The sequence below is a fragment of the Patella vulgata genome, chromosome 2 (assembly GCF_932274485.2).
Source record: "Patella vulgata chromosome 2, xgPatVulg1.2, whole genome shotgun sequence".
NCBI classification, from domain to species: Eukaryota; Metazoa; Mollusca; class Gastropoda; family Patellidae; genus Patella; species Patella vulgata.
The window spans coordinates 85672221-85690676 of NC_065880.2; the positions used below are offsets into that span (position 1 = coordinate 85672221).

The 18456-nt window shown below is 38.1% G+C and overlaps 1 protein-coding gene across 1 annotated transcript; it reads right to left on the reverse strand.

The window, feature by feature from the left end:
- Positions 1-10638: 10638 nt before the first annotated feature.
- On the reverse strand, positions 10639-17922 carry LOC126812145 (trypsin alpha-3). The gene is made up of 7 exons (XM_050538412.2): positions 17865-17922; positions 16804-16931; positions 16023-16117; positions 15310-15584; positions 14829-14971; positions 14374-14428; positions 10639-10787 (listed from the first exon to the last, which is right to left on the reverse strand). The coding sequence occupies exons 1-7, from the start codon at positions 17905-17907 to the stop codon at positions 10681-10683; spliced, it is 846 nt and encodes a 281-aa protein (XP_050394369.1). The 5' UTR covers positions 17908-17922; the 3' UTR covers positions 10639-10680.
- Between the last annotated feature and the right edge of the window lie 534 nt (positions 17923-18456).

An 18456-nucleotide genomic window follows, 5' to 3' on the forward strand; every position in this document is an offset into this window, starting at 1 on the left:
TATTATCAATATTTGTGTACATGCTTTGTACGTCGATGGATATTAAAATGGTGTGTTCGGGGACTCTTAACTGTTTGATTTTCTGAATGAAATCGTTAGTGTCTTTAAGGTAGGATGGGTGTTGGTAGGATGGGTGTTGGCATGCTAGGGGTAATAAGAAATGGTCTATATATTGTGATACGGTGTATGATTCGCTGCCACAGTCTGATATTATTGGGCGTCCCTAGGGTATTTAATTAGGCATAAACCATTCTGTTTCTGGATTTTTATGTATATTTTGGGAGTGTATAGAATTGTCTTTGTCGGCAGTCAGATTTAGCAGATAGATAATCATATTGTTTTGCTGTTATGTATTCCTTATCCTGCAATTCATATAAGATGTTGTTTATTAAAGTTGCGGTGTCCTTAAAGATGGGTTGGTCTAATTTAGTGTAATGTATAGGATTACTTAATTGTTTTTCTGCCTCTGAGATATAGTCTGCGCGATTCATTATGACACAACACGAGCCTTTGTCGCTTTTCTTAATTATTATGTTTTTGTCTTTTTTTAAGGGTGTTTAATGCCGTTTTAGTTGCTCGGTTGAGATTTGTTTTTTGTGATTGTGGTTGAATGGATGATATTTCTATATTCATTTCGTCGAAAGTTTTTAAGATGGCTGGTGATAATGACTTTTTAGGTGGTTTCCATGTGGATTTTGCTGTGAATAATTTTTTACCTCTGCCGGGTTTGTTCCTAAAAAAATAAGTCAACGAAAGTGTTCTTTTGAAGCGATCGGTTGCCTGGGTGATGGGGTCTATGGATGTTATTGTGGGGGTTGGGATGAATTTAAGGCCTTTATCAAGAATGTTCATTTCTAGGGGGTTGAGAAGTCTGCCGCTCAAATTGACAACTGTCTGTCGTAAAGACGGCTTCTCGTTCCTTTTCCCTAATCCTAGTTTAAATTCCTCATCCAGCAGTTGATGATCTCTCTGGCCGTGTCTGGGCTCCAGTGGATTGCGTCGTTACCTTCCAGTTCTATTTTGCCCTTGAAGGTTGGTAATGTGGTGGCGTTTGGTGAAGGTGCAGTGGAGGTCAGTTGTTGGTAGTTGGTGATGTTTTGGTAGGCGATCGGATTTTCTTGTCGGGAGTCGGGAAGAAGTGGGGATCTGTGTGGCGAAGAGCTTGGTTGTTGGGAAAGCTGCTCTGGTCACCTTGAGTAGATCTAGCATCTGCTCGTGTATCCTTAGTCCACTTTCCTCCCTGTTGTTGAGCCCGACGTGTATCACTAATTCTTCTGGAGCAGGACCCATGTAGTTCTGGAGTATCTGTTTGATGTGGCTGATCTTAGCTCCAGAATAGTTATGGATCTCCCAGTCCCCGAGGAAGGATGCAATCCTAGCCAGGTTAGAGGATCCAATAACCAGGGTCTTTGCCATGACGGGTGGTAGGAACCATAAATCCTTCTCGTCTTTACCTTTGTAGCTGTGAGGTCTCTTTAGGGATAGGTTGAGTGATCGCCTACATCTGGTGGAAGATCTGGTGGCGATTCTAGGGTTAGGAATGATGGGCGATCTAGGGGACAGACAGTCGATAAGCGCGTTTAGTGGCGATATAGATCCCGAGGAAGTAGGTGAGCAAGACACAACCCGGAGCGAACTGGTTGATCTAGCTGCACGCTTCGAGGGAGTGTTAATGCAAGTGCCTTCTCCAGGGGATAATTTTCTCTTGTTGGGTGTGTATCGTTTTGGTGTGTCCCGGAGAAGGTTGTGTGTAATATGCATGGGTGATGGGGGAGGGGGCGTGACAGTTTTAGAGACCGTGGACAGTAGGCGGTGGAACTCTGTCTTCACACTATCCTGAAGTCGCTTGCCGTAGGACTTCTTGGCCCATGCTAGGGCGTGGCTAGAGTACTCTTGTACAGCATCTTTGGTAAAGTGACGTGACTTCAAGTACTCCAGTTTCTCCGCTAGCATGGCTCGGTAGTGTGTCGACAGGGATGAGGCGACGTCCTTGGCCCATTTCAAGTTCAATGTCTCAATGGTAGTGGCTATGGTAGGCGTCTTCATGGCCGGCTTCACGAACTTATTCAGGTCTTGGATCTTCCAAGTGAAACTTCTGGTTGGTGTTCCATTCTCCTGACTCTCCATAATGGTCAAGTGGTGGAGGCATTGGAGGACCTGAAAGAAGGCTTTCACGACACCTGCATTTTCTTGGGGTTGTTGGCGCCCCTTTGGTAGACGTTGGTTTGGTTGGCGCTCCTTTGGTAGGCCCTGGTTTGGTCGGCGCTGGAATCCCGGTGGTGGTTGGTGGAATCCAGGTGGCGGTTGGTGGAACCCAGGTGGTGGTTGGTTGAATCCTGGTGGTGGTTGGTAGAAGCCTGGCGGTGGTTGGAATCTATTTCTTAACTGAGGCCAGTCCATTGGTAGATGCGTGGGAAGAAGAGGACGTCTGGTGCGGGACCTATCCATGTTCCAAAGGTTGGGGAAGGTGTTTGTAATTATGCAAATGGGTGAGACGAGACAATAGAGGGGAACAAAAATTGATGTATATAGGTTGTGTTCGGATCTGTTCTCTGTAATATATCTGGTGTAATATGTGAATGTAAGGCCTAAATGTAAGTTAAACTAATGTGACAGAGTGAAGATTTATTTTAATCTATTTTGTATAATATATGCTATTTTATTGTATAGTGTTCTTTTTGCACAGTGTCCTTTTATGCATGTTTTAACACAGTGAGCACATTTAACCTTACACACCAAGTATTGCTATAACATCTTTATCACCCTTGTCTGTCTCTATAGTTTTCTTGTGGACTGGTGAGTAGTGTTCAACTCACCATGTGCATGTTCTCTCTTATCTGAACATTCATTGGTCACCTGACTATTTTGACATTTCTTACTTTAGATTTTGTTGGAGATAGATCACCTTCTAATTTTCTCCAGGTATCTACTAGTTAGTTAGTTTTGGCGGGATTTTGGTATTTCATCAATATTCCAATTTCTATAATTAGCTTTAGTTTGATATAGTATAGTGTTTAATAAGGTTACAGATGAATTAAATATGAATTACAGATTCAACAGCAGGTATGTGTAATGTTTAAGTTAATAATTGTTTTAAATTAGGTACCAATATATTTTAACCAGTAATAGTAGTTTATAGATTGGCAGCCATCTTGAATTTTAGTAAAAGTAATATTTAAATGTTTCATTTAAATTAAATATCTTGAAGTTACAAAGTATCCTGGGTTAGTACGTTATCCTATATTACCATTGAAGTCTTTCACTTCAATATTATTTACCATTCACATATTTATAGATGTGTATAACTTTACAGGTTTATTGGAAGTGCGTGCCACCATCTTTTGGCTTCCAAGTGGTTGGAAAACCCCTTTATAGGGTAAGCACCTAGCCAGTCAATTATATTAGTAATTAAGTTATATAATATATATATATTATAAGTTAGTAATTAATATATATATATTTTAAGTATTATTTCAAATCATTCATTATTATATTATAAATTAGATCTATGGAGTCGTATAATATTATGTATAGTTGTTTATCTGTGATATTTGTGATTGTAATGTTTTAATGAATTGGTGTAAATGTTATGTTTTATTTATAGTACGTATTTATGTATTTCAGGGTTTTTATTGTGGTTATTATTAATAAACCGATTTATGCGAGAACCTGAACCCTTGTGTCTTTTTCTTAATCCGGAAATTGCACCCTACAACACTAATATATATGCAGTTATGTTCTATGCCAGATATTCGGCGATGCTAAGACAAAGAATGTAGAATTAAATGGCGGATTGATTAAGGCTTGTGCTCAAGCGTTCTTTACCAGGTATTCGGCGATGCTAAGACAAAGAAATGTGGAATTAAATGGCGGATTGATGTGTATAGGTTGTGCTCGGACCTGTTCTCTGTAATATGTGAATGTAAGACCTAAATGCAAGTTAAACTAATATATATGTAGTTATGTTCTTTGCCAGATATTCGGCGATGCTAAGACAAAGAATGTGGAATTAAATGGCGGATTGATTAAGGCTTGTGCTCAAGCGTTTATAGTAAATTCCCTGAATTGTAACGTGACGGAATGAAATTGAAAGAACAGTAACTGTGAAAATACAATAAATCGTTTGAATTTAAGTGTTTATTGGTCACACGGTGTGTAGTGTGGTTAAATCCCAATAATTCAATTTGGCCTTTGGAATTATTATTTTCGATGGTACTTTGAAAATATGGAGCAAAATATACAATGTCATCTTTATAACAAAGACACTGTTTCCAGCGTAAATCCTTCAAGTTGCATTGACCTTTGGAGCGTTTGTTAGTCCAAAAGGCATTACATTGAATTCGTATAAGCCATAGGAGTAGTAAAGAGGTTTTGGGTTTATCAAGTTCAACAAATTGTACTTGCCAATTAACACAGAAGCGAGATGTACCACACGTTGTCAGTTATTTTCATTTGAGTTTGTATTTACGCACCAACCCCGTGGGAACACTTCGTGTACTTGTTCAACGCTTCCAACTATGCTACCAGCAGTTAATTCGATTGATTTATTGTTAACATTAAGCATGTACATTGGGATATTGTTTATTTTGATTCCTAATTATCGATGTAACAAACAGCAACTATTTATTGGAAACGGCATGACGAGATTCAAGTAACATGTTGGTTTTTTTTATAAAGATTCGCGGTGGATGGCCAAATTCTTAGCACGTGGGCTCTGTATCATAAGATCTGCTATTGAGTCAACTGGCGTGGTTTCGATTCTCCGGTTGTGCGTGACAAGGAGTAGGGTCGCATGTCCATCCTCGTGACTTTTCTCCGGGTTCCCCGGTTTCCTCCCACTGCTAAAGACCTCTACGCGCAAGCGAATTATTGGCATAAAATTGAACCATTTGTTAGTCCCAAAATGACCTAGGTAGTGTCGAGTGGATGTTAACCCCCCATTTCTCGCTCTTCATGAAGGTTGATATCAGAATAACCAGTCACTATGTTCTCTGATCTTGGAGCTATAACGTATCCGTAATTAAAGACATGATTCCCTTACCTGTATTTACAACAATATTCATTGAAGGTTATTTGACATTGGTGCTTAGGAATGAAGTCCATTCCCAGAATCCCATGTAAAGCAATGTCTGCTACCAAGCAATCTAGATTGTAAATTTTATTCTAGATGAATGAGCCCATTGTTTAAAGACCATCGGCAGCCCGAAGAATAGTGTTTGACTTATGCGAACATAGTTCTTCTGACCCAATCATGACTGGTGTTATGAGAAAATGATGCTGTACCCAACAAAAGTTTTAAACTTGGAAGAGGATTCACGTGGAATATAATATGTGTACAAGGGGCGTGGTTTCAGTTCTATTTTCTGTCATTTGTTTTTCATATTGCTGCTTTTGATTTCCATGCATTGATACTGCAGCTCCCGTATCGTCCCCTATTAATTTAATTCCCCATCCCTATCTTAATTTGGTGCAGTTATGTGGTCTTTGACCGCCTCCCGCACACTAGCAACATTATAAGGGATGACGCTGTGCTACGGCAGATCCTTGTGCATTTCGAGACTGACCATCATCATGTCTTTTTAAAACAGTTTGAGCATTATCCCTACTCGATCAATTGATTTATATAATTTTGACTATATTCCTATTTTTAATGGAGACTTAATTTCCTGTCCATTAGATTTACAATTTTGAAAATTAATCTATCATGACTTTCCGGCTTCTGAATTTTATCTACAGGTCATTCTACTGCCTCGGCTAGTGCAATAGCTTGATTGAACATGTTTTTTTGAATCATGATTTCAAATGCCATGGTATAGTGATCAACTACATGGTCATCTCAATGTGTTTGCCGGTGCGTTTGTGGCCATATAGTTGTAAAGAAGTGGGTTCACTGAAAATTTTCATGGCCCAGCCCCTCTAGCCCATGGACAGTTGTGCCATCTCGGTTGCGGTTCAACCATTCCAAATAGCAACTTGCTCAAAATACAAAATGTAATCAGGCCATTCCGTTTGTTCACCATCGAAGTTATCTGGCTCATTTACTTTTCTGATAATATAATTTCTTATGGAGGATCGTGCCCTTCGAGACCATGTCAATCTGGACCTACTACGGGGACCAACATATTAAGGCCTATTAGGATGGTAGCTACTGCTCTATTTTAGGGTATTAATAAACAAAGATGTTCGCTCAGAAAAAACACCTATATAAGGAGATTCATCCCCTTCGGAAGGTTCTTTAGTCTAATACTTACAACTTTTATCATTACTTGTCTCGAATGTCGTTTCAGAAACACGTCGTTTAGGAGAACTTGTTTAGCATCGGCGTCTCCAACTGTAGAGTTATGGGAAGGTGGATGAGACACAAATTCTTCCTCCGAATCAGAGCTTTCATCTTTATATTGAGATAATGGATCTAAACTTGCGGCTTTGTAATCAGAAAGCCTGGCAGTTCGGTATCCACCAGACAAAGAAGGATCTGGTCTATTCCATATTGAGGTTTGGCATGCCCTACCTGCATCAAATGTTCCAGAACTATGCACGAATTCCGAATTTGTAAGGATTTGTGAAGGATCTTCGTCCTCCCGGTTTCTATAAATATATGAACGATAGTAACAGTCTTGATTCTTCGAACTTCATGATGTATTGCTGATAAATTCAGAACGTGTTGTCAGGAATATGCAGGGGCAGCTTCTAAGAGAACATTTGGCTTAAACAAAATTTTATTGAAGTATTTTAAGTCAAAATGTTCCCTCAAAAGCTGATCCTGCATAATCCTTGCAACAAGTTCTCAATTTAGCTGCAATCCACCACGAGTGTTAGGAGAATCGAGAAGTCCACAATGTCCCGTCCGCGTCGTCCAAGGTTTGCTGATATCCCAATCCAATACCAAATTACTGACAAATGTGAGAAAAGACACACTTCAAATATGCAAAATCAGATACAACAAAGGTAACAGCGACTATTTCAGATTCCCCCCTGAAATGGTGACATGCAGTATGCTATGAAGTCAATTTTGCTCGGACAGCGGCATATCCTTTTAGTCTTCATCGCATTCGAACTGTCAAGGATTCACTGCGCGTACGTACACGGGTCGTTTCTTGCCAGGCCCACTGGGTAGTGGAACCCCTCTGACAATTCACGAGGACCCGGATTCGGACCTGGGGTATATTGGTTATAAATAAAACTGAAAAGATATAAAAATCTTTATTCAGTGAATGGTTTAACATCTAGTTTGAGTTTATGGTGGAGCTAACCCAGGACCTAAGATCCCAGTTATCAGCGTAAACTCCTGGTCTACCAGGTCGTGCACATCCATAGCCCCAGCTTACAACACCTGCAAATTAAAAAGTATATTTTAAAAACACATCAATATATCCAGCTTATTACACCTAACAATACCTAAAAGATATCATTAAAATACATTTACATATCCCCTAAGCTGAATATGGCATTTAATTTTTAGATTATTTATATCTACGGTTTTAAGCATTGGTTAAAGAGGTTGTATATATTGTTTGTAAAATACATGTAGGATAGAGATAATATAGGCCTAGACGATTCCCCAATTCTATCCTTTATAAAAAATGGTCTTATAAGTGACGGAACACCCAATCAGATTAAAATACAGATCTATATTGCGTTTCGCTTTTTTATATTTTAGATGGCCTCTACTGCCTGAAGATCTGACCAGTTGTAGTGGGAGGTCGCCTCAGGGGTCATTTGTGCGGGTTTTGACCCCATCACGTCAGACATTTGATTAACCAATAAGTGTTGATATTTCTAGCAGGATACTCGTAGTTCCGTGCATCGCAGGCCAAGAACTGGCTCCAACAGACCGTTTCATTGGCTAATCCCTCGCATCAACCAGAACGCGGAATATATAACAACTCTTCAAGATCCTAGTGTAGTAAAGACAAGTAATAAGAAATTTTGAACTATAAATAGGGGTTTCAGGTCACGTGACTTTAGCGTGAAATCGGACAGCCAGCGGCTGAAATATAGCCCACTTCAATCTACGATTCTGAATTACTATTTTATGTAAATGCATTACTAGCAATTGTATTGCAATAGTTTAATATCAATCTCAATATCTGCAAAGATTCAGGCTAAAAAATTATCGAAATGTAAGCGAAATTACCGTTTGTTTACATGAGACGCTCGCGGGAAAATACCGCTCTGACATCACGCGGCCTGAGATTTTCCATTGCTACGACTCACTTCATTGGTGAATCCGCACCTTAGTTACCGGGGGATTTTGATATAGAACCCATCAAACGATAGATAACATTTTTGTGGTTATTATGCTTGTTGATACCACGTGGTCGGACAATTAGACCCGGAGAAAATGGGATTTATCTGTTTTAATGACTGAAAATTGCAAAAAACTTTCTTGAGGTATCATCCAGATTATAAATATTTGACATATTATCTTTCAAATTATTACGATTTTAATACATTTTAGCTGACAATAACGTGCGGATTTCAGTTTTAAAATTGGTACTAGCGATTCTGAAGGGAAAATATCGCTTATGACGTCACTCAAATATGACAGAAAAGCACTTATTTTGGTGCCATGCCACGCATTGACTGTTATAGAGCATTTTGATTACATTATTGACGTCGATCTCGGATTTTAAAATTCCATAACTTTGGATCTAATTAGAATATTTTGATGAAATAAAAAAAAATTGGGTAGCATTTTATGTATATTTTCACAAAATATTTTTAAAAATTTTTTTTCTGTCATTTGAAACTTTGACCCCTACTATAAAAAACGAAACGAAATAGGATCTGTGTTTTTAATCAGATTGATTCTACGATTACGCACCAAAGTGTCAGCTTTAATACTGGTTCAATTTAACACAAAAACTTTAAAGTTACTAAAATTGTCTCTATAAGTTGGGTACAAAATGCACAAGGGGAAGTCGCTTGTAAATATAGATGAAAACTCGGCAATGACCAGTTTCCAATTCGATGCATAAAAAAAACTTGTAAAACAACACGTTTTTGCTTTATCCTTTATCATCAGACGGTGGGATGGGATGGGCATTCGAAGCGCGAGATAATGACATTGACATAATGTGATATCACAATTAATGCTTTGCATCAATGAAATTGAATCACAATGTGGATCCATTTCCTATTAATTCATAATACAGATTTATGTCAAACGGGGTGTTAGATTTCTCACCTTAAAAAGCCCAATGTGTATGTATGCCTACGTAATTTGGGGACGATGATGGCATTATGTCACTGTCAAATTGCCTTAACCGGAACATGGCAAACCCCTCCTGCAAATATTCCTGGCCCCGCCCCTGCGATGGGCTATTATTGTGTCATGGATATTTCACGGTTAGTGCTAAATGATAAGGCCAGCTCAATTTTTCGTCATAGGTCACGATATGTGTTTTTAATCAGATTAATTCTACGATTACGCACCAAAGTGTCAGCTTTAATACTGGTTCAATTTAACACAAAAACTTTAAAGTTACTAAAATTGTCTCTATAAGTTGGGTACAAAATGCACAAGGGGAAGTCGCTTGTAAATATAGATGAAAACTCGGCAATGACCAGTTTCCAATTCGATGCATAAAAAAAACTTGTAAAACAACACGTTTTTGCTTTATCCTTTATCATCAGACGGTGGGATGGGATTGGCATTCGAAGCGCGAGATAATGACATTGACATAATGTGATATCACAATTAATGCTTTGCATCAATGAAATTGAATGTCGTTTCAGAAACACGTCGTTTAGGAGAACTTGTTTAGCATCGGCGTCTCCAACTGTAGAGTTATGGGAAGGTGGATGAGACACAAATTCTTCCTCCGAATCAGAGCTTTCATCTTTATATTGAGATAATGGATCTAAACTTGCGGCTTTGTAATCAGAAAGCCTGGCAGTTCGGTATCCACCAGACAAAGAAGGATCTGGTCTATTCCATATTGAGGTTTGGCATGCCCTACCTGCATCAAATGTTCCAGAACTATGCACGAATTCCGAATTTGTAAGGATTTGTGAAGGATCTTCGTCCTCCCGGTTTCTATAAATATATGAACGATAGTAACAGTCTTGATTCTTCGAACTTCATGATGTATTGCTGATAAATTCAGAACGTGTTGTCAGGAATATGCAGGGGCAGCTTCTAAGAGAACATTTGGCTTAAACAAAATTTTATTGAAGTATTTTAAGTCAAAATGTTCCCTCAAAAGCTGATCCTGCATAATCCTTGCAACAAGTTCTCAATTTAGCTGCAATCCACCACGAGTGTTAGGAGAATCGAGAAGTCCACAATGTCCCGTCCGCGTCGTCCAAGGTTTGCTGATATCCCAATCCAATACCAAATTACTGACAAATGTGAAAAAAGACACACTTCAAATATGCAAAATCAGATACAACAAAGGTAACAGCGACTATTTCAGATTCCCCCCTGAAATGGTGACATGCAGTATGCTATGAAGTCAATTTTGCTCGGACAGCGGCATATCCTTTTAGTCTTCATCGCATTCGAACTGTCAAGGATTCACTGCGCGTACGTACACGGGTCGTTTCTTGCCAGGCCCACTGGGTAGTGGAACCCCTCTGACAATTCACGAGGACCCGGATTCGGACCTGGGGTATATTGGTTATAAATAAAACTGAAAAGATATAAAAATCTTTATTCAGTGAATGGTTTAACATCTAGTTTGAGTTTATGGTGGAGCTAACCCAGGACCTAAGATCCCAGTTATCAGCGTAAACTCCTGGTCTACCAGGTCGTGCACATCCATAGCCCCAGCTTACAACACCTGAAAATTAAAAAGTATATTTTAAAAACACATCAATATATCCAGCTTATTACACCTAACAATACCTAAAAGATATCATTAAAATACATTTACATATCCCCTAAGCTGAATATGGCATTTAATTTTTAGATTATTTATATCTACGGTTTTAAGCATTGGTTAAAGAGGTTGTATATATTGTTTGTAAAATACATGTAGGATAGAGATAATATAGGCCTAGACGATTCCCCAATTCTATCCTTTATAAAAAATGGTCTTATAAGTGACGGAACACCCAATCAGATTAAAATACAGATCTATATTGCGTTTCGCTTTTTTATATTTTAGATGGCCTCTACTGCCTGAAGATCTGACCAGTTGTAGTGGGAGGTCGCCTCAGGGGTCATTTGTGCGGGTTTTGACCCCATCACGTCAGACATTTGATTAACCAATAAGTGTTGATATTTCTAGCAGGATACTCGTAGTTCCGTGCATCGCAGGCCAAGAACTGGCTCCAACAGACCGTTTCATTGGCTAATCCCTCGCATCAACCAGAACGCGGAATATATAACAACTCTTCAAGATCCTAGTGTAGTAAAGACAAGTAATAAGAAATTTTGAACTATAAATAGGGGTTTCAGGTCACGTGACTTTAGCGTGAAATCGGACAGCCAGCGGCTGAAATATAGCCCACTTCAATCTACGATTCTGAATTACTATTTTATGTAAATGCATTACTAGCAATTGTATTGCAATAGTTTAATATCAATCTCAATATCTGCAAAGATTCAGGCTAAAAAATTATCGAAATGTAAGCGAAATTACCGTTTGTTTACATGAGACGCTCGCGGGAAAATACCGCTCTTACATCACGCGGCCTGAGATTTTCCATTGCTACGACTCACTTCATTGGTGAATCCGCACCTTAGTTACCGGGGGATTTTGATATAGAACCCATCAAACGATAGATAACATTTTTGTGGTTATTATGCTTGTTGATACCACGTGGTCGGACAATTAGACCCGGAGAAAATGGGATTTATCTGTTTTAATGACTGAAAATTGCAAAAAACTTTCTTGAGGTATCATCCAGATTATAAATATTTGACATATTATCTTTCAAATTATTACGATTTTAATAAATTTTAGCTGACAATAACGTGCGGATTTCAGTTTTAAAATTGGTACTAGCGATTCTGAAGGGAAAATATCGCTTATGACGTCACTCAAATATGACAGAAAAGCACTTATTTTGGTGCCATGCCACGCATTGACTGTTATAGAGCATTTTGATTACATTATTGACGTCGATCTCGGATTTTAAAATTCCATAACTTTGGATCTAATTAGAATATTTTGATGAAATAAAAAAAAATTGGGTAGCATTTTATGTATATTTTCACAAAATATTTTTAAAAATTTTTTTTCTGTCATTTGAAACTTTGACCTGAAACCCCTACTATAAAAAACGAAACGAAATAGGATCTGTGTTTTTAATCAGATTGATTCTACGATTACGCACCAAAGTGTCAGCTTTAATACTGGTTCAATTTAACACAAAAACTTTAAAGTTACTAAAATTGTCTCTATAAGTTGGGTACAAAATGCACAAGGGGAAGTCGCTTGTAAATATAGATGAAAACTCGGCAATGACCAGTTTCCAATTCGATGCATAAAAAAAACTTGTAAAACAACACGTTTTTGCTTTATCCTTTATCATCAGACGGTGGGATGGGATGGGCATTCGAAGCGCGAGATAATGACATTGACATAATGTGATATCACAATTAATGCTTTGCATCAATGAAATTGAATCACAATGTGGATCCATTTCCTATTAATTCATAATACAGATTTATGTCAAACGGGGTGTTAGATTTCTCACCTTAAAAAGCCCAATGTGTATGTATGCCTACGTAATTTGGGGACGATGATGGCATTATGTCACTGTCAAATTGCCTTAACCGGAACATGGCAAACCCCTCCTGCAAATATTCCTGGCCCCGCCCCTGCGATGGGCTATTATTGTGTCATGGATATTTCACGGTTAGTGCTAAATGATAAGGCCAGCTCAATTTTTCGTCATAGGTCACGATATGTGTTTTTAATCAGATTAATTCTACGATTACGCACCAAAGTGTCAGCTTTAATACTGGTTCAATTTAACACAAAAACTTTAAAGTTACTAAAATTGTCTCTATAAGTTGGGTACAAAATGCACAAGGGGAAGTCGCTTGTAAATATAGATGAAAACTCGGCAATGACCAGTTTCCAATTCGATGCATAGAAAAAACTTGTAAAACAACACGTTTTTGCTTTATCCTTTATCATCAGACGGTGGGATGGGATTGGCATTCGAAGCGCGAGATAATGACATTGACATAATGTGATATCACAATTAATGCTTTGCATCAATGAAATTGAATCACAATGTGATCCATTTCCTATTAATTCATAATAAAGATTGATGTCAAACGGGGTGTTAGATTTCTCTCCTTAAAAAGCCCAATGTGTATGTATGCCTACGTAATTTGGGGACGATGATGGCATCATGTCACTGTCAAATTTCCTTAATGGGAACTTGGCACCCCCCCCCCCTCCTGCACAAATTCCTGGACCCGCCCCTGCGATGGGCTGTTATTGTGTCAGATATTTCACGGTTAGTGCTAAATGATAAGGCCAGCTCAATTTGTCGTCATAGGTCACGATATGTAAATAGAGCTAGCTCTAATGCCAACCCTTGCCCTAACCCTGAACCTATGCCCAAATGCTTACTCTAAACCTAACTTACAATCTCGCCAACAATTACGTGCCCTGACCCTATTTACATCTCAGCGACCTTGACAAAAATTCTGCTGGCCTTAATAAATAGATTTAGCCATAATTCACAGAAACAGCTTCAATATCTAAAACCAGTAGATATACACATTTACTAGTACACTTTTCTGTCACTCTGATTAAAACACAGATCCTATTTCGTTTCGTTTTTATATTTCAAAATTTCGTTTTACTTGTCTTTACTACACTGGTGTAGGTCATCGAAAGTATAAAAAAACGAAACGAAATAAAGATCTGTATTTTAATCAGCCTGACTTTTCTGTCAAATATAAATTCACTGTTTGATTGAGTGCAAGCATTTCAAGAATATTAGATCGAATTTTTACCGTTGTCAGTCATTACATCACATGTTTGCCCAACCGGGTTTATATAGTAAAGCATTAGACTTTTTAAAAGAGACAGTATTTTACCATAAATTTTAACTGTATATATATATATCATTTCATTTTTGTATTTAATATTTATATGCATAAAAGTTGTATTTTATTTTTAATTTTATTAACTGTGATATTGTTTTTATTTATGCATGTTTTTCTGTGATATAATTTAGTCTGTCTCGTAATATTCACCATATGTTTGGCGCAATATAGCTCGGTTGGAGCTGACGTGCCATAAAACCACATTTAATTTCATTTCATAAAATCACTGCATTTAAAAAAAATAAAACCAAAATACAGTGTTAGGAGCTTGACTTGTGACTCGCATTTATATTATGTTGAATTTCATTATGTCCAAGTCGCACAAATTTAAATATTTCAAATATTCTTACCAACGAGTTCCCATACACCATTTCGTTGACAGAAAAATGGTCCTCCACTGTCACCCTAGAACAAGAAAGAAATTCAGAAGTCTTTAACCCATCTGTCTGTACCTCTAAAATATACGCTTAAAAATACATTCTGGAAGATTAGATAATAGTTAAATAAAAGATAATGTAAATGGATAATGCTGAAATTTTCAGTCAAATTCCTTCACTCGATTCCGAGACAAATTTATTGTAAAATCTCTGTAGCCTCGACTGTCTCTCGATTACCCATTTTTGTGTTTAATCATCAACGGACGTTGAACAGCAGATCGGATTCAAATCCAATGAAAATCGAACAGATAAGATGGCATCGAAAATTGATTAAGGTCTTTTCATGTCTAATTAATAGTTTATATAATTGGAATTGTAACGTTTACAGGTTATTGATCTTTAACATATGTTTATAGTTTAATTCGTACCTGGCAGGCATCTACTCCACCAGCAGCATAGCCAGAACACAGCATAGAGTTAGAGTAGTAACTGTTAGAACCAAGATCAGATGAACATTGAGAATCGGATAAAATAGGTTTAGAAGCTTCTTGTAGACGACTAGCAAGAGAACCTGTGAAAAAACAAGTAATATTAATTTTGTATTTTATGCCAATTGTTTGTTGGATGTTTGGGACAAGAGTATGAGCGCCTGTTCAACCTCGTGGGTTTTCTCCAGGTCATCCGGTTTCCTTCCACTGCGAATTATGACCTAGTCTCGAAATGACCTAGTTTGTGTAGAATGGACGTTAGACCCCATTTCTATCTCTCTCTCTCTTCGTAAAAGTGTCCGCTGGTATAACAGATGGGAGGAATCAGTTGTTGCCGCTAAGCTATTATCCCTGAACCCTGGTGGTAAATTGGTCCTGTTGATCAATGTATCGCAAATTGATATTAAATCAAAATATTTACCTGATTCAGCCAATGTTCCCCAACCAATTACAGTACACATTTCATTAGCGTAATGATCTCTGCTGGCATAACATATGGGGCTAATTTCGCTGGATTCCACAACAGAACTGCTAAGGACGAGAATTGAGATGTCGTTTTCTATGGTGTTTGGGTTATAGCTAGGGTGGTTGATAATGCTGCTAACACCAAATGTACGGGCACTGCTTTCTGACGAAAGATCAGTTCGGAAATGGGATCCGAATTTTACAGACAAAGTATTAGCGTTGGTTCCATACCTGCAATGGTTATTATATTATATTATATTATATTATATTATTGCATTGCATTGCATTGCATTGCATTGCATTGTGCTTTTGATTATAGATATCTGCAATGGCCAAAAATAGCTCTAAGAGCTGAAGAATTGGACTGTCTTCATTAGCCCAGTTGGTGTAGAAGAGTAGGAAGTTAAACCCCATTTCATTTTATTTCAACTTCAACGTACTATTGTGACCAACCGAACTGGGCTAATGAAGACGGACATACACCATACAGTGTGCTATGAGGAAAATTTTGCCCGGACAGCGGCACTACGGCCTACTATTAAATCGAATTCCAACTGTCAAGGGATTTTTTACGTGCACGCCGATGTGTACACAGGACTGCGTCACTGACAAGGGGAAACCACGCCGGAAAATCTGGATGAACTTTAGTATATATAAGTTTTTACTTACGTGCAATGTGCAGCTGTAACGAAGAAGTGTTTACCAGCCGGACTTTTTATCAAGGAACCGCCACACATATGGCTACCGGATCGTCTGAGACTTCCCTAACAAAATACACTTCCACATTTTACAAAAATATTAAAATGGCAATTGCGCTCTTAGCTCTATCAGAAATATAATGTTACTGGATTTATCTCGTCCGGGTTTGTTTCATTTGTTCAAAATATTACGTCCAGAGAGAGAGAGAGAGAGAGGGATGGGGTTTAACGTCCACTCGACAGAAACTAGGTCATTGCGGTCCATCCAACCCCCTTTACGTCCATAGACATAGCCACTGTTGAAATACAACAAATTCATTCTTCTTTTTGTCGACACCGGGAGTTGGATATCCGAATGGTTAGCGCGTGCGCGCTATATCATAAGGTCTGGCATTGAGTCAACTGGCATGGTTTCGATTCCCGGGTTGTACGTGACAAGGAGTGGGTTTTCTCCTGGTCATCCGGTTTCCTCTCACTGCTAAAGACCCCTACGCGCAAGCGAATTATTGAAATAAAATTGAACCATATTTTCCTGTCTCTCTCACTCTCTCTCTCTCTTTTGTCGACACATTAATCAAAAACGAAACTTAAGATTAGTAAACAACCCTCATTTCATTTTAAACTATACAAACGGCTGATTATACTTATAGCGCCAGGTCTGGATTCCGGCGCAACTCATATTTCAGAATCTAAATTTTGTCAACTAAACGATGTGTGGATTTTAAAGATGGTTATAAAAACTAACTACTTACAATCCAAGGCCATTTATATCTGGGACTGACTTCAGCTCCACCAACGATAAATGGATCTGGTGCACGTCCAGTTGCAACCCCACAACCGGGTGCGGTTATCATTGGCGTCGCATTTGGCGAAGCATATACTATAATTAACACAATAAAACCAAATATTTATTGAGGAAGACGAGCCTATTCACAATTAGCAGGCCCCGGTTTCACAAAGTATTCTCAGGATTATGTTAAGAATTTACTTTTAATCACTGTTTGTGAGAAATATCTTTGACCCAGAAACACAAAAATTTGCTGGGCTATTTTCTGAGCTAAAATAAGGTGCACAATTCGAGTAAATTCTTAACTTAAGTCTGAAAATGTTTTGTGAAACCGGGGCCTAGCCTCAAGCTCACAAAGCATTCTCAGACTTAAGTTGAGAATTTACTCCACTTTCAATCAGTGTTTATGAGAAATATCTTTGATCCAGACCAACAAAAAATTGCACATACATTAAAACAAAACAATGTTAATAAAAGGGCTATTTTGTAGTTAAAATAAGGCAAACAATTTTGAGTAAATTCTTAACTTAAGTCTGAGAATGTTTTCTGAAACCGTGGCCTGATATTACAAAAAAATTATACCACTTCTAATTTGTGGAGATCATGGTGCTAACATAATGTGTGTTGCATCTTATTCTTAAGTGAGAGTATGTCCAGCACGTCACCCCCCCCCCCCAAATCAATTGGGCCGGGTTCGACGAAGTATTTTGAGCATTAAAGATAAGCGCCTTTAAATTTCCACAACCTCTTTGGCCAAATATGCATTCCTTTACATGTTAAAACAATATCATACATCCTAACGAACAAACAAAACAAATGGAATTCCTATTACTCCACGGATATTTGAGTAATAATAAGCATACCCTGCCTCGTCGAAAACACCCGTCACCTTAATCTAATTTCACAGCAATCGTCCTCAAGCTTGCACGAAACGTTCGCATCATCGTAGGAACAGGCTAATTCCAATATTTATATGTTTATGTGTGAGTTTAACCGATCTTTTACCAAAAACTATAACTCACAAACCTGCAACTATCAAACAAAGCACCACAGCTAATCGTCCTTCCATTGTTGTCAGAATAAGAAGAAGTGTGGATAGTTGCCAGATCGCATCCTTTTATAGTAATTGAAACTAGAACATTGTAACTGGGTTACTGCATTTTTTTTAAATTCTCTCTTGGTGATAAGAGATGGACCAGACGGGGCAGTACCCACAACTGGGCTAGGCACTGCGGTTATCATGCTATAATCATTTGCTGTCTATAGTTAAAGTAGTGCACATATTACTGATTAAAATAGATTAGTTGTCCTTGTTGTGCAAGAAATTGCCAGTCAGATACACTTTAAGATAACTTCAACTAAATAATAGTTGGTTCCTCGTGTGTAAGCATATTCACCACCAAATCTAGCTGTCTTTAGTATCGTGTTTTCTTTGTATATATAGTTCATTACTACCCATCCCATATCATGGCTTCCCATCCACTTGATGATTTCTAAATAATTATCTCTAATAATAATAATAATGGACATTTATAGAGCGCAAACATCCAGCTAGAGTAGCTGCTCTGGTGCGGGGATCACGGTGGGTAAGACGCTGGCTCGCTAGCCTGTAGGTCGG